General features: G+C 32.9%; 3 protein-coding genes across 3 annotated transcripts; 2 read left to right on the plus strand and 1 right to left on the minus strand.

Annotated features, from left to right (window-relative positions):
- Nucleotides 1-2,540: 2,540 nt before the first annotated feature.
- Nucleotides 2,541-5,833, plus strand: LOC140985855 (uncharacterized). The gene is made up of 3 exons (XM_073453809.1): nucleotides 2,541-3,561; nucleotides 4,552-4,726; nucleotides 5,282-5,833. Exons 1-3 carry the CDS (start codon nucleotides 2,800-2,802, stop codon nucleotides 5,758-5,760), a joined length of 1,416 nt encoding a protein of 471 aa, XP_073309910.1. The 5' UTR covers nucleotides 2,541-2,799; the 3' UTR covers nucleotides 5,761-5,833.
- Nucleotides 5,834-9,372: 3,539 nt separating this feature from the next.
- Nucleotides 9,373-11,041, plus strand: LOC140963796 (UPF0481 protein At3g47200). Its single transcript, XM_073423236.1, has one exon. The coding sequence runs from the start codon at nucleotides 9,570-9,572 to the stop codon at nucleotides 10,902-10,904; it is 1,335 nt and encodes a 444-aa protein (XP_073279337.1). The 5' UTR covers nucleotides 9,373-9,569; the 3' UTR covers nucleotides 10,905-11,041.
- A 3,132-nt stretch (nucleotides 11,042-14,173) lies between these two features.
- On the minus strand, nucleotides 14,174-14,791 carry LOC140972583 (ethylene-responsive transcription factor ERF024-like). Its single transcript, XM_073434985.1, has one exon. It carries the CDS (start codon nucleotides 14,789-14,791, stop codon nucleotides 14,174-14,176), a length of 618 nt encoding a protein of 205 aa, XP_073291086.1.
- Nucleotides 14,792-21,272: the final 6,481 nt, after the last annotated feature.

Genomic DNA, 21,272 nt, shown 5'->3' on the forward strand with positions numbered 1-21,272 from the left:
ATTCTAATTAGTGATGGTTTTTTCGGTCGCTAAAACCGTCACTAATCAAATTAGCATAACGACGGTTTTAGTGATGGAACGTAAACCATTGGAAAAGTCACTGCATATAATTAGCGACGGTTTTGAGTAGATAAACCGTCACTAATTAGCGACGGTTTTTTATTTAAAACATATTTAAAATTTAAAGCAAAAAAAAAATTAATTAATTCAATTTTTCATCACTTTCTGATAATATTATTTTAGTCCAAAATATTATATTATAAATTCGAAAGATAACCGTAATCATAAAAACAATTTCATCAATGACAAACTTTTAGTAAAAAAGACCATACAATTTATACTAGAAAATCAAATTCAAATTATCACTGCTCATTTTTACAATTTTGGAAGAAACGACTTCAACATTATTTAAACGTGTTCTCCTATCGCTCCACTGTTATTCTCTCGAGCCCAACTTATAAATAAATAAATAAGCGTCCAAATATAAATTAGAAAAAATATTTTATTGATATCAAAATTAGTAAATTTGTCAAATCAAATCCAAAAGGAAAAAAGACACCTTATATAAATCAAAATTCTGAATTTCTTAGATCCTCGCATCTTATAAATAACAAAATAAACAGTGAAAAATTACATAATTTAACACTTTAAACCAAAAATTAAACCGATATAAATTTCCAGACCACATTATTCAAAATTGATACAAAAATTTTTAAAACCAAACCATACAAGAGAACCATATAAATATTGCCAATTGTTTGCATCTAACACTTCAGAATAAAAGTCACACGCAATGGACAAAAATAGAAAAACTCAAATTCTTAAAAATAAAGTCTATCGTGCAACCAAATAAATAAAAAATTTCCTATTCGTACCATAAAACTATATTATTATTTTTTATACCAAGGAAGTTGTTATACGCTCCAATTGAAAGGCACCATAGGTTAAAATAAAATGGTATGACACGACTATCACTTTTTTCGAGTGATAGTATTCGAATCATGCACAAAGATATTGTATTTCATGAAGTTGTACGTTAAAAGAAAAATAAGTATTTTTTTTTTTGAATTAAAGTTAGTTTTTGGGTACCGAAGATTGGGAATGGATTAGGCATAAAGAAAAAGGGTACAATCCCATTTGCATATGATTTGGTGTATAAAGTGGCCTTTTCACGCATGCGTTTTGGTTTTGTATTTCATACGCTGCAGGCAGCACACTCGTACTGCTTCCTCCATGGGGGCTTTCAACTGTAGTGTATTCTACCTGTTGTCCATATGCTCTATAAGAAGGAAACTCAAGGTTTTTGAATTGAGCCATGGAGACGTAACAGCCTTGTTCCGTCACCGACCGATTCGAATTGTCAAAAATTCAGAATTATTCGATAGAAAAGATAACAAAATGAGATAACCAATATTTTTGAAGTAGAATGGATGTATCGAAATAAGGGGACCGAATTGAACGTGTTAGGAAAAGAGAGTTCTACCAAAAAGAATATAAAAAAATCCTATATTTTTTATATGCCAAATTCATTTAATTGTTTGTGTAATCATTATCTGTTTTTTTTTTTTTCCCTTTCCCGAAAGAACCTTTTGTATGAAACTCTTTCGTAGCACGAACCAACTTTGAAAATAGATGTACCATTTATGACTTGTTACATGATAATTTAGGTATGATTTCTTTTGTCATTGTGATGATGGCTACAATAACAACGTGATGATTTGTAGACTGTCATATATTTGAAAAATGTTGACTCGATAAAAATTTATTGTTTTAATTACATATTTTTTTAATATTAATATCACTTATTTAAGCTGAAATTTTTGTGGTTATTGTATTTGGATGAAAAAATTAGATTCACGTTCATCTTTAAAATATGTCATGTACATTGCAATTATCACTATCTACATAATGAATTTAAAATTCAAGCAATATAAATTTCTACAAACAATCAAATTGATTTGAAATTCAATTTACGACTTAAAATCTATAAATCCAAATACTTTGTTAAATAATACAACCACCCAACTCCACATAGTGATCATGATGATAGTCTTTACGACAAATATAATTAAGATAAATCAATATTTTCGTAAAACTGATCAGTCTTAGGCTCACTGAATTTAGATTCAGGAAAAAGAAGAATGATTTTTGACAAACTTTTAATTATCATTTCATTTTTTAAAATTAAAAAATATTTTTTCATTCTTATTGATGAAGACAGAGAAATAATGAAATTGGTGCCTTCATCGACCCTACACTTAAAAAGTTGGTCATCATTTAGAAACATTTGTATATGATAAAAATAAACCAAAAGGCCCTGCCAATAATAACCAAGAAATGAAATATTATTTCCATATATTTTGCTTCGTTTGTACCTATTAATATTTAAATTTAATTCTGGAACTTTGTGGAATTAAAATTGCTTATTTTATCTAAAATATTTGAATAATTCTTGGAATCAATTAATAATATAATTATTTAAACAAGGGTGACAAATTGTGTATTGGAATTAAAATATATAGATTGAAAAATTAAATTATCACACGACCTTGCCTCGATCTTTGAATCAGCAAAATCTTCCGATTTCTCTCTCTATTTCTGTCCCCTCGCAATTACTGTTTCTTCAATCTCACTCGCCCCACTTTTCAAATCCCTCTCAGGTCGAGGTCTAGATATCCATCTGAAACATTTTCAAATCCAACACCATTTATAAAACCCCCAATTCCTAGCACTTCTTCTTCACCTTCTGTAATCGTTTGTCTTTCATCAAACCGGCCTTTTTAGTAAAAATTGTCTGTAATGGCTGATCATAAGCAGTTGCTGCATGAAGTGCTGAAAGAGAATCAGGAACCATTTCGCTTGAAGAATTACATCGCGGAGAGGCGATCCCAGTTGAAGAACCCAACTCAGAAAACCATGTTACAGATCAGAAAGCAGAAACCCATTGAATCAGCTCCCACTTGCTTTACGAAACCCGGGAGTTTATGCAAGCATGCTTGTTTCCTGTCGTTTCAGAACTCGCCGGACTTGAGAAGATCCCCCTTTCCGTCTCCGCTCAAGAGCCCTTGTAAGTCTCCACGCGGAGGCGCCACCGTGTTCCTCCATGTCCCGTCCAGAACCGCCGCTATTCTTGTCGAAGCTGCGATGAGGATTCAGAAGCAACGGCAGTCGAAAACCAACAAAGCTGGGTTTGGACTGTTTGGTTCCTTGCTCAAAAGACTCAAGGATCTGAGCAAGAATAAAAAGCGTGCTATTGGGAATAACGAAACCCAAATTTCGACGAATTACCAGGAAGAATTGGAGGGAATAACTGACGAAAATGTGAGGATTTCGTGCTCCTGCGATTACCGTGCGACTGAATTGGAGGCCTCAACCAGTAGTTGCAGGTATCGTAGCTTGGAAGAGAGAGTGGAAAATGATTTTATCTCCGAAGACTTGCTATTTTGCGAAAGCCCTTTCAGATTTTCTCTGCGCCGAAGCCCGTCGTGCTCAGGAAGCGCCGGCGTCCAGAAGCCGGAGTTCTGCTCGCCTGCGGCTTCTCCCCGTCTGCCCGCAACACAGGTTTGCACTTTTTCTATATTCACTTCTTTTTCCAGAACATTTTATTATTATTATTATTATTATTATTATTATTATTATTAATTGTTTTAATAATTTACTATTATTCTTGAAAATGATTCGTTATGAAAGGAATAATCAATTTAATTCTAATTTGTGATGGAACTTCGTAATCTTTAAATTTAATTTAACAATAAATTTTATAATTTTATTTTTTTTAGCAGAATTTATGAATTCAACAGTGAAATATGAAGGGATTAGTGTGTTTTTCAATATTTTAATATGTGTATACATACATGAAGGTCAGCATTTTTAATTTTAAAATAGAGACTAATTATATGTACAGATTAAATATTTAGATCGTCCATTTTTATTACATACAAAGCTGGCATATATATATATATATTTGTATTTAATAATTTGTCAAGAATTTGTTAAAACTAATAATGAAAACTTTTCAAACATTTGACTTGTTTATTAGTACTGTCGGTAAGGTCTGAATTGGAGACTGGATGTCTTAATAAAATGACCAATATACCCTTGAATGTTTCTCTAACGTTATCGACAGTCCAATTTTTTTTGGAGTTTTGAGTAATCACTTTATTTCTTTGAATATACATTTACGTACTTTCGATATCAAATCTTTTTTAAAAAAATTGGTTTTGTCTCCCAAAACTAAACGACAAATATTAATTTTGTTTTAATATTTGACCAATCATATAACTTCCCACATTAAGTATGCACAATTATTAATTTTATATGTATGAGTAGTCGCACTCGACATGTCGACATTCAGGCTTTCCCACTTCATTATCATGGAAAATACTAGGTAAATGTCTAGGGAAAATATTGTATATTGCATAATTTTTAGTTTTAATTTGGGTAGCTTTATTTCTAATTAAATTGTTCTATATCATAAAAAAATTATGACAATGCTATCGTCATCGATAGAATATGTCAATAATCATAATAACTTTTCATTTATTTCAATAGGAAAAAGAAAATTATAAAACCAAAAGTCTGAAAGACGAAGCAGATGAAGATAAAGAACATTGTAGTCCGGTATCGATATTGGATCCCCCGTTCGAGGATGAGGATGGCCATGAAACCGGAGAAGAATCGGAAAAAGGTGATCATGATCTCGATGGGAGTTACGCAAATGTTCAAAGTAAGTGATGTTTTTACAAACTATATTGAATTTTTTTATTATTATGTTACATAACATAAGTATGTACTAAAATTTTAAAGAGTAACATGCCCGGTCGTTTATACACGGTCAAAATTATTCGTATTCATCTGATTTTGACTGTTTTTCTAAAGTCCAACAAAACGTGATCAGGAACATACACATGCGCTTTTAGTACAACTGCTATAACGCGTGCATCAGTTCACAGTCACACGTGACACGTTTTTGTCTTCGCAAGAGAGTAAATAGAAAATGTACATTAATGCCCCGCGTGATAAATGCTAGGGTCCTTTCGCCATTATTGAATTGGGAAATCGACAAGGATAATTATACATTCTATTATTGTGTTGATGTCTTTTTAATGTAACCTTGTTTACAATATATATACATATATATATGTATATCTATCTATATATGTATATGCATATCGATGTATTGTGTGTACATGTATGTATATGTATATACGTCAATTATGTACGTGTATATATATGTAAATTACAGCAATCGTTTTTACCTATTTTGTGATTGATCATGTAGGAGCAAAACAACAGCTACTATACAGGCTCAGAAGATTTGAAAAACTTGCAGAATTGGATCCAGTAGAACTAGAGAGAAAGATGCTCGAAAGTTCTGATGAAGAATTCGACCAAGAAACAATAACAGAACCCGACCAAGACGACGAACCCTTGTCAAGGAACGAAGCCTTCTTGATGTCGATAAACCTGAAGAACCTCGCCACTCAACCGATAGTCGAGGAAAAAGGAAAAATAGCTCTCAGGGGTAATAAAGAAGTCGTTTTCGGTAGAATTTTCAATCGGTTGGGTTCATGGAAAGAAGTAGAGTTCGATACCCTTGATAGGATGATTGCTCTGGATTTCAAGATGGATTTTGATGGATGGAATGGGTCTCAGGAAGTGGTGGAAGAGATCGCAGCCGAGTTCGAGCTTGAATTGTTTGGAATGTTTGTGGAAGAATTGCATGGAGAATTGTTTTGCATGGATCATGATTGCACATGATTCCTTGTACACTTTTGGTTGCTATTTTCGGAATTCAAATATAATTTTCATATAAAATTTATTTTTTTACCTTTTTTATGTATTAATTATCTGTGATGGTTTGTACATGCAAAATAATATTTCTTACTATCAAATATCTTGCGATTAAATTTTTTAATAAAGTATGTTAGTTATTAATATAAAATATTAAGAATCAAAGGGTCGTCAATATAAAAAAGAAGATTTCTTAAAAAAAATTATTTTTGAAAGATGCCCGGAAGTAGATAAAAAGTAACATCCATTGTTGCGCATATATGGAATAAAATAGTTTAAAATTTAGGCTAAGTTGTGACATTTTCGACATTAATTATTCCACGCTTTTTTCCAAAGTTAGAACGAATCCAAGTTTAAATATTACTTAAACCGGTTAATTTTTCAAAGATTATATGAATTTTTATATTTATAAACTATTTAAATGACGTGTGATTAATATTTGGGTAAGATTTGTTGCGATATGTACGTCATAAAAAATGTATATTTATATCATTGAAAGCGAAGTAGATTGATAAGGCTCAACTACCAAATAGATGGCCCAACCCATACATTTTAGTTAATTAGTCAACCATTTTTCATTATTATTTGGACAACATAAGTAAACTTGGAAAAAAGAAGAAGAAGAAAACTAATATTTTTTGAGATTTTATAAATAGATTGAGTTTGATTAATTCTCAATTTTGGCTTTAATCTTTTTTTTTCTGGGTTGATGAAACTCGTTGAATCTGGAAAGGAATCAAACAAATGATACATATTCAAATCTTGGATTTGAAAATCCTTCTGTCAGTTTTTTATTTTTACTTCAAAATAAGCTCAAAGAACATGTGTAAGCTAATTGATGAAATAGTTTTTAAATCTTTTGGGTGCAACAATTGTCCTTGTTTGGTAAAACGATCGAAATGTGGTGCTCCTGCTGCTGTGCGGTTTAAAAGATTTAAATTATACTATTATCACCAACTATAACTTTTTGTAAAGTGACAAGCGATCGGTCCTACAAAATCATTGTTCGATATAAAATCGTAAAAAAAAAAAAATTTCTAAAAAAAAAAAAAAAAAGCAATCCGCTGGTAAAATTTATTTAACTGGGCTAATTAGCAAGTGTTTGATGCATGCGAAAACAAGAATAAATTTTGAACCCACATTCAATAATTAGGCCCACACCAAATAAAACAATATTCAATTGAAATAATCTTTGTACTGTCGGTTCCGAACCAATTCGGTGGGACAAATGATTATTATCGTATTTAAACAAAAAGTTCGTTTACAGTTAGAATTAAGTTGTTAACATGTGATATGGATAATTTATTGATCCACTCTATAAAAGTTGTACAACATTAGTACATTTGTTTTAATAATTACTTTAATGCTTATTTTTTTGTCATATTATTTATGCACACATTTGTGTGCAATATAAATAAGTTTTTTTTTATTTAATAGTTTTTTTTTTTTGGTATCACGTAATTTTTTCTGTACAAAATCTAGATATTATATTAAATTAAGGATTTTAAAGATGAATTTTCTAAAATATATTACAGTTAATTAATTATGGACGAAGATAATTTATTTATTTTAAAAATTTATGTTGTTCCGTACAAAAAAATTAGCATATGGCCCACGTAAAAATTACCAAAAATTAAGATCTAAATTTCATAGAATGAAAAATTATAATTTTACTCGTGAAAACTGTTTTGGATTTGTCTTATATAATTTGTAAATGTTCGGTTGTCATCTAATAACTTGTTTTTTCCAATCATTTTTTAACTAGAAACAACTAAACTCGTAGAATATAACTTATTTAGTATTTATGCTCTCTTACATAGGTTTTGGAACAAGAAATGAGCTTAAAATACACACATTAAATAAATATAAAAAAAATAAATGAAAAGTAAAACAAAACAAACGTCAAATATTTCAAAATGAGATGATAAAAGCTCGTTGTTTTCTTCGGTTTTTGTTCGGATAGATTTTAATCTATATAATATAGTTATATTTTCACGACATGAGCCAAGTAAAAGCGCATCGATACAAAATAAATAATATTTGTGGATATTGGCTTAATGCAAAAACAGAGTTGGATTTAAAAATGAGTACATGACTAATACAACAAACAAACAAAAAAAATCAAAGTTACAAAACGACAAATTACAAAACTAAAACAAAAAATAAACCAACTTAATTATTGCAATTTTATCTTTTATTTAACAATCTCGGAAGATTTGCAAGAATGGGTCTGGTCCATTTTCTTTTTTAACAAACACCTCTATAATGTATTTCATCACACACATTGTAAATATTTGAAGGCCCATTAACTGTGGACCAATTTGTAATCACATATTGCTCTTAGGTCCATTAACTCACTTAATAGCTTGCATAAAAACTATTGGGCTTTTTAATTGGGCTTTTTAGAGAGAACGTCTTCAATTTATAGATTTATATAAATATAGTTATGATATAATATTCACTCATCATGTTCACTTTTGTATACATCTATGAGATTGATTACACTTATCTATTGGATGTACAATTTGTATATATTTCATCACATCCAATAAATAATTATAATCTTATTGATGAGTATGATGAGTGAACAACATATCAAAACTATATATGCGTGATACATCTTGTCCAACATGATAAAAATTAAAGATTCAAAATAAGTTTATAATGGGTTACAATAGACTTATACAGCAACTTGAGTTAATCATTTTTGTAAAATGAGGACGAGTATGAAGTAGTTATTATAGAGACTCATTGTGCTGTTACGCAGGTGCGGGCCCGAGCTCGAGACGTGACAATATGGTTCATCACATCCAATATATATCTTTATCTTATTTTATTCACAGTTTTTAAAAATAAGTATTGAAAATCGCATAAGAAATTTCCATTGGTGATACATTGAACTGACAAAAGAACCATCAAATTTAATTATATAATAATATAGATAGTAAACATGGATGATATTTTAACCGTTTCGTAATTTAGACAAGAGAAAGAGACCAAATTTTTTTCAAAGGCGTTCTTATATTTGTATTATAGGCTTCCAAGTCCAACTTTGAGCTGCGGCGGCTTAGCTGCTCTGATATCCCTAATGGATTAGTTGGTACATGCCAAACTAATCCAACTTAAAATTATTTATTTGAGTGCATGCATCATGTCTATCAAGATCCAACTTTTACATATTTTATTGAAGTCGGGATATATAATATAAATCATTATGAAACTTGAACTTGAGAATTAGGTTAGTATTTGATTTTGTTTAATAATTCGAAATGTTTTCATTAACACAATAAGCAGTTGATTTATTGGACAAACTACTATAAAAAAATCTATCACTTCAAAGCCAAAACCTTGCTTTAAACTCCATAATAACATTAATAATGATTATTCTTAGTATGTAAAGTTAAAAGCATCCAATAAAAGTTTCACACAAGGCTAGATCAGAAGCAAAGACTTCGAAACTCTCAGCTAAGCCATTTGTTATTTTGCCAACGCATCCGATGATTATAAAGTGACAGCAAATATAAGTGTTTAACAAATAATTAAAAAGTGACAGAGCAAGTAAATCCCAAAAACAAGCCAACATGCCGGTTACAATTTGATTATTTTCCTTCTTTGTGAAAAAATTTGTTTAAAGATGCAAGATGTAAAAGTGGCATATTTTCAAGAATATGTTAATGCCCAAGAACTAATCTGACGCTGGGGAATATCGGTTTTGCACGAAATCATAGCTACACTTATATCTTATCTCCTACTGCCGAGACCATCGAGGTCATTCTATGGGTTCAAATTTAAAACAAAACACAGAACATCCCATCGAATTATGGGAACTGAACCAAAGTCGTTTAGCTCTGATGCACCAAAAACTAGCCGAGACCCCACGGATCCTCAGCCGATCCGCCGGCCGGAACTCCTGTTGCATTTTCAAAGTCCCCCAAAGCCTAATCGATGTCAACGGCCGCAGCTACCATCCCCACGTGGTTTCGATTGGCCCCTACCACCATGCCGATTCGCGCCTCAAAATGATCGAGGAACACAAGTGGAGATTCTTGGGAACTCTGTTGAATCGCACGAAGAGTAAAGGTTTGATCTTGGATGATTACTTGAAAGCCGTTTACCCACTTGAAATCAGGGCCAGAGAGTGCTATTCTGCAGAGATAAATTTTAACAGTGATGAATTTGTGGAAATGTTGGTTCTTGATGGTTGTTTTATGATCGAGCTTTTCAGGAAGTTTGGTGGGGTTATTGCGTTTGAATCCGATGATCCTTTGCTTTCTTTATCGTGGGTTTACTCATTTTTCTTGAGGGATTTGATCAGACTCGAAAATCAGATCCCATTTTTCGTTCTTGAGTGCTTGTTTGATCTCACAAGATTACCCACCGAAGAATCGGGTCCCTCTTTACGAAATCTTACCCTGAGATTCTTTGACAACGCGTTTCAAAGATCCGATGATTCCTTGGAGAAATTCGAGGGTCTAATGGCGAAACATGTTCTAGATTTCCTTAGGTCAAGTTTCATCCCCAACGGGTACCAAGAACCTACTCAAAACACTTACACAAACACACATGTAATCCACTGTATTTCCAAGCTCCGCCGTGCCGGAATCCAGCTAAAACCGGGAAAGGAAGAAAGCTTTTTAGCCATCAAATTTAGTCGCGGAGTCATCGAAATGCCAACAATCTCGATAGACGACTTTATGAGCGCATTTCTGCAAAACTGTGTGGCATATGAACAATGCCACAGGGCATGCTCCAAGCACATGACCACCTACGCTACGTTGCTCGATTGTTTGATCAATACGGCAACGGATGTAGAATATTTATCCGATCGGAACATCATCGAAAATTATTTCGGGACGGATGCAGAATTGGCTAGATTCATCAACAATCTTGGGAAAGATGTGGCGTTCGATATCGATATGTGTTATTTGTCCGGATTGTTTAATGACGTGAATAACTACTATAAGAACCATTGGCATGTGCATTGGGCGAGCTTCAAGTATACTTATTTCAAGACTCCTTGGTCTTTCATCTCGGCTTTGGCTGCTCTTGTTTTGCTAATTCTTACTGTGGTTCAGACAACTTTTACTATTATGTCATATTCTCATCCATGATCCTCCAACGATGTTTTGAGTTTGTACTGATCTTGATTTTCTTTTTTTACTGTGGAATTTTTGTATTTATTCTTGGTTTTTTTTCAAAGAGAAAGGAATATACCAGCAATTATTTTTTTAAAGTATATTTTGGATATGGAAATTGTGTGGAAAAATTCTTAGTTCGATAAAGGTCTAATATTTGTTAAGAACCGTGTACCACAACTAGTAGCTTAGTATTTATTGCGTTACTAAGTAAGTACCCTCCCAATATTCACCGTTTTGATTCATGAAAATTGAATGTATTATTTGGTTTTGGTACAAACAATTGTTGGTTGGTCGGAATTTTGATCGATACATTACGGAGACAAGTATTCAGCAATATATGTTAATTGTTTTAATTTGGCTTTTTCCCACTAAATTACACTGATGGTATTATTCACATTATATATTTAACATGTCATAAAGAATATGTCTCTTGTGAGACGATTTTACAAATCTTTATTTTTTAGACGAGTCAATTATGTCCATATTTATAATAATAAGTAATATTTTTGCCGTAAAAAATAATTTTTTTATGGATGACCCAAATAAGAGATATGTCTCACAAAATTAATTTGTAAACCATCTCAATAAAGTTTTTGTGTTTTTTGTTGTTGTAGAACTTCGTAAAAACAATATACGTGGTCCATTGTGATCATTGGATTATCGCAATGGATTTAATTCAGGGCGATACTCTCAATTGGACAAATCTATGTTTTTAAAAGGTTTAGATGGTTTGAAGATTGAAGTCTTCCCAAACATAAAAATAGACTCCAAGGGGATAATAGATTCATTATTTGAATGAAAAACAAGAAGGTTGGTGCTACCTTCCCTTTTTTTTTTTAAAAAAAAAATACATATCTGATTTTGCACAACTTTCTTCTTAAACTTTTCTTCCCATGAGGACATTTTATTCGAACATTTTATATTTTTATAACATAAGATGTAAAAGGAATTAAGTTACTTCAAATATCTAATAAGTTCTAAAAAATTATTGAACATAACTTTATCGGTAACATTAAGAATAAAAAATATAGCCATCCTTCATTAAAAAAATTTAAAATGTACAGTCAAATGAAACATGTAAAAAACAGAGGCAGCTAAAAGAAACCACGTGGGAAATTGGAACTTCGAGGCTTCAACCCTTCAAAGTTCAACCATTCAATTAATTAATAGTCAAAGATCTTCACTCATTGACTAGTCAACAAATCAACATTGAACAAAACTGGTTATAAATATGGAATCCTCCCACTTCATTTGAATCAATTTCCACTCACCAAACTCAAAACAAAACCCAAAAAAAAAAAAAAGCTCATTCATTTTTCAGACCAAATCAAAGGGCCTCCCCATCGATCCTTAAACACAAACCAAAACATGGCAACGAGTGAATTTCGCAGTTCAATCTCACACCCATTTGCTCAACCCTGCAGGTCTTTCCATGCACACGGTGCAAGTATCGAATCAATGGAAGACGAAAATCATACATTTATTGATCACGAAGAGTATCCGGAATACGAATCAGAAGAAGAGAACAACATATCTGTAGAGGATGAACATGATGAAGGAGAGTCGCCGAAAATCTTGAGAAGATTTCATGAAAAAGTCGACGAGAAAGGGAAGAAACTGCACTTCAAATTCAGAAGGAATGGGACGATTGACAGAAAATTCAGAGAAATATTGCATGATTTCAAGGGAAGCGTAGTTTCGGATTTGTTCCAAAACTCATCAAGATCTCATTCGCAAGCCTCAAATGATCCTAAGAATTCGGAGAGAGGTATAGATATTGGTGATATTTTGTCATCAAATCAGGGAGGAATGGAAGAGCCTAAGCTTGAGCGGTTCAAAGTGAAGGCCGTTAACATTGCAGGAGTAGGAGTTGTCAAGGAGGAAAATTAGTGATTATTAGTGAAATTTTCATGTTCTTTTATTAAATTTGCCCTTCATTTATTTTTTTCTATTTTTTTTCCCACTTTGCTTATCTTTTATTAAAGTCGGAATCATTTGCATTTGAGTTTCAGTTTATTTCATGTAAAGCCTTCTATAAAGAATAAATCTAATTTTGATATTAATTTTTATTTCCAACTACATAAATAATATCAACCTAACAGCTATTAGTTCCACTTAATACTAAATGTTGAGATAAAAATTTGAATACAAGTTTTAATGATTACAAACTAAAACAATCTGGTTTAGTTAAAATTCATAAATGCAGAAAGCTTATTTAACTAAATCAACAAGACTATTGCTGTAAGACCATCAAGATAAATCAAATATGTGTTGATCAACTATGCTGATACAAGATGAGACAGACAAACAACAAAGTTTTCAAATTAAATTGATCTGATACGCCAATCTGAATTAGGATCAGAACAAAATGAGTATAAAAAAGTAACAATATAATGTATTATAGATGTAAATTTTTAATTTTTTTTTTTTAAAAAAATGCCTTGGACACGGGAGACAACGGTTGATTTGGAATAGAAATTAGGCGCGATTCGATATGCTTTGAAGTGTGATAAATCGTCTAACATAACAAAGTGTTCTTACTAGATTAGTTCTTGCAGAGTTTCACTAATTTATCATGTATGGAAACAAGGTATTAATTATGATATATCAACCAAGAATGAGTATACTGTATGCCTATTACTGCGAGGAGAGGATATTTTTGAATTAATGAAATACTGTGATAGTGAAAATATTGGGCCGATGCTTTGCGCTACTCATCATTCTAAGCACGAATTCAATGAAACAGTGTGTCGAAACCCTAAATTCAAAGGGACCAATGATTCCTATGTTATAACTAAACCCCTAATTACTTACCCGATAGCCATTCTCCACCAAACCTTTCATTTCAATTTTATTTATCAATAATCATCATTATTTTCAAAGCACATTACACAGCATTTATAGTTAAATGTTTTGAAACTTTACTTCAAACATAATTAATGAAAAATGGTGTAAAACATTACTTTTTTTTAATATCAAGCTTGACTAATTGAAGTACAAATGTATTACAAACCACACACCTCAAATTTAACATACTTCATTTGATTAGCACACTCACATAACCTCCTATTTTCCGATCGACGCTCTTTTTCGATGACGGAATATTGGAGTAAAACACGATTATAGCTAGTTCAAATACAATTTCTTAATATTTTTTAATCACTGTGTTATATTAATCAAATGATTGCCACATGAGACATTTAACCAACATTCTATAGTATAACGAAAATTCGAAATACCTGTTACTTGTTAATTTCATGGAAACTCCAAAGGGCGCTTTCATCTTGTGAATTTTCATGCATAATTTCTTCATCAACACCAAAGCCAATGCGTGGAGGACTTATCATCATCCCTTGCGCCATATTTTCCAAAACCTTAGGCATGTCAAAAATCAAATCTTCATCAACAAAATGATCATCCAATCCCAAGTTTTGGGGGCGCAGAACCGGGCTTTCATGAATCCCCCCATACCGGCCTCCACTTAATGCATCCACGGCTGCCCCTGCGGCCGCTGCCGCACTGGCAGCGGCTGCTTGAATGTCCCGCGGCGACAGTGAAGCAGGAACAGGTAAAGAAGAAGACGAATTAGGGAAATTCAGCTCGGTTTCCTTCCCCTTAAGAGCCAGCGCCGCCACATCATAGGCAACCGCTGCCATCTCAGCCGTAGGAAATGTGCCAAGCCAAATCCTATTCGGCGACCTCGGCTTCCTTATTTCAGAAACCCATTTCCCATTACTCTTCCTCCGCCTCACCCCGCGGTAAGCCGGGTGCCTGCCGGAAGATGCAGCAGCTCCGCCCATAGACGGCTGATAAATGTTTACACTGCTCCCTCCACTTACATCGTTATTACACCGAGACATTGTATCAACTCAACACAAATGAGTGCTGCATGTGCATGAAGAAGTGACTGATTTATACTCAACTTTACGGTATCATCCATTTTTATACTGCAAATTCTTGATATCTGAGATCAAGATATTCCAAGTTGCGGTGGTGCAAACCAGTTAATAGAATGGTAAGCTGTGAGATGTGGGTTGTTTCGCAGGAATGGTGATGGATTTCTTGGTTGGATGGCGTTTCCAGTATTTACGTGAATAGGGGTGAAATTTAAAGGGGTGGGGGATTATTTTTGGATTCGTTTGGAAGTAATAAATAGGAAGGAAAAGAAAAGATTAAAAAAGGAAAGATTTTAAAATAGTGTTGTTTGGGAGATTTTTTAAGAAAGGAAAAGAAAATCCCATCATGAAAAACCTTTCTTTCCAAAAATGAGTGGAAATGGAAAGAAACTGTGTTGAAAATACAACATCAAGTGTTGTGCACTTTTTACATGAGATGATCACATGATCATCTCGTTTAATATGATAACTTTTTAAATTTATCTCATATGATGTGATGTCCACAAGATGATCGTGATCATCTCGTGTAAAAAGTGCACATCATTAATTATTGTATTTTTAACACAGTAGATGATCCAAATCCAAGAAAGTCACAAGAAAATTTGTTTTCAAATAAATGTAACTTGTTTGATCTCCAATCAAACGTCGCTTAATTCGGATATCTATGCTTAATATTGCATTTAAATAATTAGTTACTGCAATACGTTGAATCTTAACCTGCGACATTTGATTACATATAAGACGAAAGTTTTGTTCATGTTATTCACATGAATATTGTCTTTATCCATTTAGCACATGATGTATGTATTTAATGGATACATCACGATCACCCATTCAATCATGATGATGGATGAGTGATCATAATTTATCACTCAGCACATATGCTTTGTGTTGAGTGGATGAGGACATTGCCTATATGGGTAGTGATGTAGAAAAAAAATGTAATTATCCGGACTACTCTGCAGACTCGTAAACAGATCAAAGTAATCGTAAAATGGTACTCCAGCTAGCTCGTAGACGGGATTGCCCGACATAGACACTCTGACGCTCAAGTTAAAAATTAATTTAAAGATGTTCTCTAAAAAAGCTAAAGAGCTTCAGCATAAAATAATGAAAATTTTCCCTTATTTATAGATTTTTTAGGAGCATGTAACTGGCTTTGACTTTTGTAAATAATTTAGGGTTCAACAATGGATTGAATAATCAAATTGAGCCATTGACATTCGAAAGAAATTTAGGGCTTTAAAAAATTAAATTAAGTCATTACCAATCAGTTAGCATCTCTATATAAGACTCATATAATTTATTTTATTTTTTAAATCAGGAAGTATTCTTCATTTTTATGATAGTTATCATTAAATGCTATAATTTTTTCACAAAATTCATTAAAACTTATAACTACTTATCTTAGTTCTTTTTTTATTTTGAAAACTATCTTGTAATTAATTGTATAATTTATTAAATTTCTAACAATACTTTATACACCAAGGCAGTGTTTGGTTGCCTTGATTAGGTGAGTTTATTTTTTTTGACCCACCTAATCACTCGTTTGGTACGTTTTTTATTTAAACAAGTCAATCCCTCCCTCCTATGAATGATTAGATTATATTAGGTAGGTTAAAATAATACCTCCTCACCCCCCTAAGATTATTTATCTCACTTTTAATCCATTCTATTTTTCTAATTTTACCATTCTCTTAAATACAAACTCACCACCACTTCCTTCCACCGACCACCCACCGGAAACCCCTGCCAAAGGCCGACCGGTCAACCGAAATATCTCCATATACAGGATTCAATTTGCTCGTTATTTCTTGGCCGAAGTTGACACCAATCATGTCAACAATTTAATAATAAGAAAACTACAAGTTTGGTAATCTATTTTTGTTTTTTAGCGATTTTGATCATTTTATGTTATCAAATTTTAATTCTAGCCTCTTTCTTAATTTTTTTTGTTGTTGCAATTTTTTTTTTTCACGCAAAATTGATGTGGCAACGACACGATGTTGATATATATATGCAGTGCAATAATATCACTCATACAAAAATTGACTAAAATTGAAATATACATAACTATTATTGAATCTGTAAGTATAGATGATCAAAATGACAAACAGACAAATTAAATACATGATAAAAATAATCATAATTTTCCCTTAATAATATGAATTTATCCCAGCCGGAAGAATATATATGGTCGAGTCAACTTGCAGAAATAAATTATAAGTATTAACTAAACTTTACTTAAAATCACAATAGGGATAGGTAGTCTCTTGACAAAAAAGAATTATTACAGAAATCTAGTTAAGCTCTAAATGGTTAGCCGACTAATTGCAGCTCGATAAATTCATATTTCACACGTCCTAAAAAACTTACCGACAAAGAAACTTCAAACATTTGGTCTCACTAATTAGAAACATAATGAAACCATATACGAATAAAACTAATGATGGTTACCTTTCTTGGCAATTTCTTCACCACGAACTTGAAGTCGGGCATCCATTGATTAGATTCTTAAAGATTTAGATTGATAGATATATATATTTTACTTTTTTGTACAAAAAATGAATGGCATGGGTAAAAATAGAAAATGAGAAGCTCCCAACAACCGAGCCCACTAAAAGTTTTTTAACAAAGTAATTTACAGTGGGATTTGCATGTTCCCCATAGAAAAAAACATAAAGTACTCTACAGAGTAGGCATTTTTATCTTATCAATATTTTGGATTCGAATCGTGTGCATGGTTCGCTGTCGCGGTCGCGGAGATCGGAAATTTCGCGGAACGGTTACGGAACGAGTATTTTAAAAAAATATTATAAATATATAAAAATTAAAAATTTTGGAAAATATTTAGAAATATGAAAATTAAAATAAATATTATTTAAAAAGATTATTTGATGTAAATAAGAAATTAAAATATTTTTAAAATTTTATTAACAATTTATTGAACACAATTTATATCGTCATTATATTTAATCCCCGTTTTCGGTATATGAAACGTCGATACAAGCCATCAACCTACACACCCCAGAACCTCGTCAAGGTTGCTTGCGTTCCGGCCGTTCCGTTCCCGTTTCGTTCAATCATGATCGTGTGTCATGCATTTTCTGATTCAATATAAAATGATTCTAGCATTCACCCTTCATCAAAATGGGATGTTTCCCGGGATGTGGCATAGTTCGAGACAACCCAGATCGAATATAGTTGTTTAGAAAACTTCATATAGGTTAATTGTCTTAGGAACTCAGTTTAATGGTTAGATGAGATATTGGAAATTTGGGGCTTTGGTCCCATAGTCGGAAGACAAAAGGGAAAGCAGGTTCGTTTATATGTAAAGATACTATTGTGAAGGTATAAGATTGTGTAGCCAAATTATATTATAATTAAAATATATAAATATTCTAAAATTATTGCTATTACTATCATCATCGTCATATGTTGTTGTTGTTGTTCTTATTATTATTATTATTATTATTATTAAATAATTATCATTATTATATTTTTAATATTTTTATTATTAAACATTAATTATTATTGTAATATTAACTACTATTCTCATGTTCATGGGATTAGACATTCCCAATGAACGAGAGTTCTAATTCTAAAAGTTATACCAATTAAAAAAATGGAATAAGGTTTGAAAATATTCATTTCATTTTCATCACATTATATTCTACCAATCATACACTTATTATTTTTTAGAGTGTATACATTTTATATAAATAACTAGCTACGTGAAAGTTCTAAAAAGAATTGATTTTTTAACATAATGATACATAAAAAAAAAAAAACCTTCCCTACACTTTGGTCCACATTGATTTAGAACAATATTTATTCATTTAATATTATTATTTGAAAACAGAACAGATAATTTATAGCACACCTGACGGGTACTAGGTATATTATGCATGTATCAATGTACAACTAGTGCTATAAATTATGTTGAGTGAGTCTCACATGAGACCGTCACGGATCTTAATCTGTGAGACGGGTCAATCCTATTCATATTCACAATAAAAAGTAATACTCTTAGCATAAAAAGTAATATTTTTTCATGGATGACCCAAATAAGAGATCCGTCTCACGAATACGACCCGTGAGACCGTCTCACACAAGTTTTTGCCAATTATATGTTATTAGGTGATCAACACCTACGGATTCAAGTAGTGATCAAGAATTCGATTTCTTTTACAATATTTATTGTGTTATAATGTCATAAACATTTCCCCCAAAAGGGAGAAACGTGAGTTTGATCCCTCGTTAAAGTAAAACATTCACCTACTTTGTAATAAAAAAAAAAAAAACAATTGTTCGATTTCTTTAGATGATTTAATATTTGAATCATATAAATGGAAAAGACAGGTTTATGAAGAATTCATTATTGTCAATAAGTCCGATTAGCCTCGAAAAATCGTATTTTTTAACAATTAAACTAAACTAAACTACTGTTAGTATTTTTTAACAATTAAACAGGTACAGATCCCAAAAAAATATAATTTTATCAGTTATAAGCGTTTGTAATAACATGATCTTTGATCAAGTCAATCATGACAAACTCAACCGAGGGTAAAGGAGACGCAACGCACCAATCGGACCCAAGTCCGTGCATAATTAATGCCAAGGACAAATTGAAGATGTGCTTCGCACTTCTCACGATTACAAGTCGCATATTGGGAGACGATTGTCGCGTTACATGAATACTGTATGTGGGACAAAAATTCGTATTCAAGAAATAGAATCCAACTATAGCCTCGACTTCGTTTTGTTCTTGTATTGTTCACTCATTTGTTGCAACATTTACTATGACAACTTACCAACGGTTTCATATTTCTCCCGCACCAATATTTACTATATTTTTCACCATGTCCGTGTCGGGGTAACGCGGATGCTGCCGCCCTTGAGATGGCATATTTCTATGCTCGTGTGGACGCTGCTTGGGCCAGAGTATGAAATTTAATTTCAAATCACTCTGATGAACCCAAAATTAGTCCTTAAGGGGGGGCTGGGGATTCGACTCGTCCTCACAAATTTTCAATTTCAGTATTTTCCTTCCTGCCTTAACTGAATTGAGGATAGGCTTTTTCCCAAAGTTTTGTCCAACAATATCTCCTGTGATTCATTCCCTCACTAAACTTTTCTTTTTTCCGATGGAGGCTACGCTGGTTTCATAAATTAATTAGAAACGAATGGTCTCCCAAAACCAAATATTACATTAATAAAACAAACTAACTAACTTACTTTGCTCGATATGATAGGGAGGATGTAGAGTGCTGATGTGACTTCGTTGAAATGGATGAGCCGGGTAAGGAGCTCCAACGGGTCAAATCAATAATTTATAGTTTTTAGGGAATTTGAGTGAAGGTAATGGCTTCAGTAGCACCTGCAAACAATGAAAGAAACTCGTGAATGGGCGCCGGAGGGGTATCCGGCGTGGCCACTCCGATGCTTAAGTCAGCAGGTTGAAGATGAACACAAGAAATATTTGGGAGAAAATATGTATAATGCTTGAGAGTTCAAAGATTTCAGAATCGGTAAATGACATTTATACCTGCTATTTATAGTAGAAGATGAGGTAGGTACCTTGATTCCAGTGCTACCTACTAAGTATGGTAGGTCGGCTGCCCATACCCTGTCTTCTGATGACTTTAGGACACTCCAAACCCAAGTTGTTCTGACAGATTAGACGTCCTGTATCAATCATACTTGAGTATGGTTCAATTCTCGAGGTAGCTCGGGCAATTGATTACCCGGGTACTTATATGAGAGCTCGGGCAATTATTGCGCGGGAGACCGGGCTGTTCGAAGAATTCTTGGGAAACATGTAGTGCTCGGGCTCTTGATAGTGTCCGGGTCGTCAATCGACCCGGATCCTTATGGCAACGACTCGACCCGGATCCTTATGGGGGTATCACCACCCATTCCTAAAATAGTCGGGCTAGAGCTTGACTCGCTGTCCCGATCAGTCCAAGATAATGAACAGTGCACCAAATTGAAGTCTTCAAATATCCCATAGATGAGATGAAATGCTGAGACCTTCTGTCCCCTGGATTCATAATAACTTATTGTTTAACATTCTTGGGCCCTGTCGATACTACCACGATGACACGTGTCATAGCATAAATTCCCGCTTAAAAGACGTTTCGCATTTCGAGAAGTGGATAAGTCTGACGCCTTGATAACCGTACACGTCTTTTCAACTCTTGGCCCATCTTAGTCGTTCGTGCATTTACAAATCAACGGCTGTGATTAGTCCCTTCCTCCTATACATAGCCATTCACCCATTTTTCAATCGTACTAACAAACTGTCATCCAGGAAACACAATGGCTGGTGCAAGTAGTTCGAAAACTCCGAGTATGACCGAAGCCTTAAAGGAATCCGCTCTAGAGATTCGAAAATCTACTATGGAAGATGAAGTGTTTCACGCAATTATTGACTACTGGGAAG

Source organism: Primulina huaijiensis, chromosome 1 (assembly GCF_012295235.1).
Source record: "Primulina huaijiensis isolate GDHJ02 chromosome 1, ASM1229523v2, whole genome shotgun sequence".
Taxonomy (NCBI): domain Eukaryota; kingdom Viridiplantae; phylum Streptophyta; class Magnoliopsida; order Lamiales; family Gesneriaceae; genus Primulina; species Primulina huaijiensis.

Coding starts and splice junctions, on each gene's coding strand:
- LOC140985855 (XM_073453809.1), top strand. CDS start 2,800: ATGGCTGATCATAAGCAGTTGCTGCATGAAGTGCTGAAAGAGAATCAG. Junction 3,562..4,551: donor CCCGTCTGCCCGCAACACAG/GTTTGCACTTTT, acceptor TTATTTCAATAG/GAAAAAGAAAATTATAAAAC. Junction 4,727..5,281: donor GAGTTACGCAAATGTTCAAA/GTAAGTGATGTT, acceptor TTGATCATGTAG/GAGCAAAACAACAGCTACTA.
- LOC140963796 (XM_073423236.1), top strand. CDS start 9,570: ATGGGTTCAAATTTAAAACAAAACACAGAACATCCCATCGAATTATGG.
- LOC140972583 (XM_073434985.1), bottom strand. CDS start 14,791: ATGTCTCGGTGTAATAACGATGTAAGTGGAGGGAGCAGTGTAAACATT.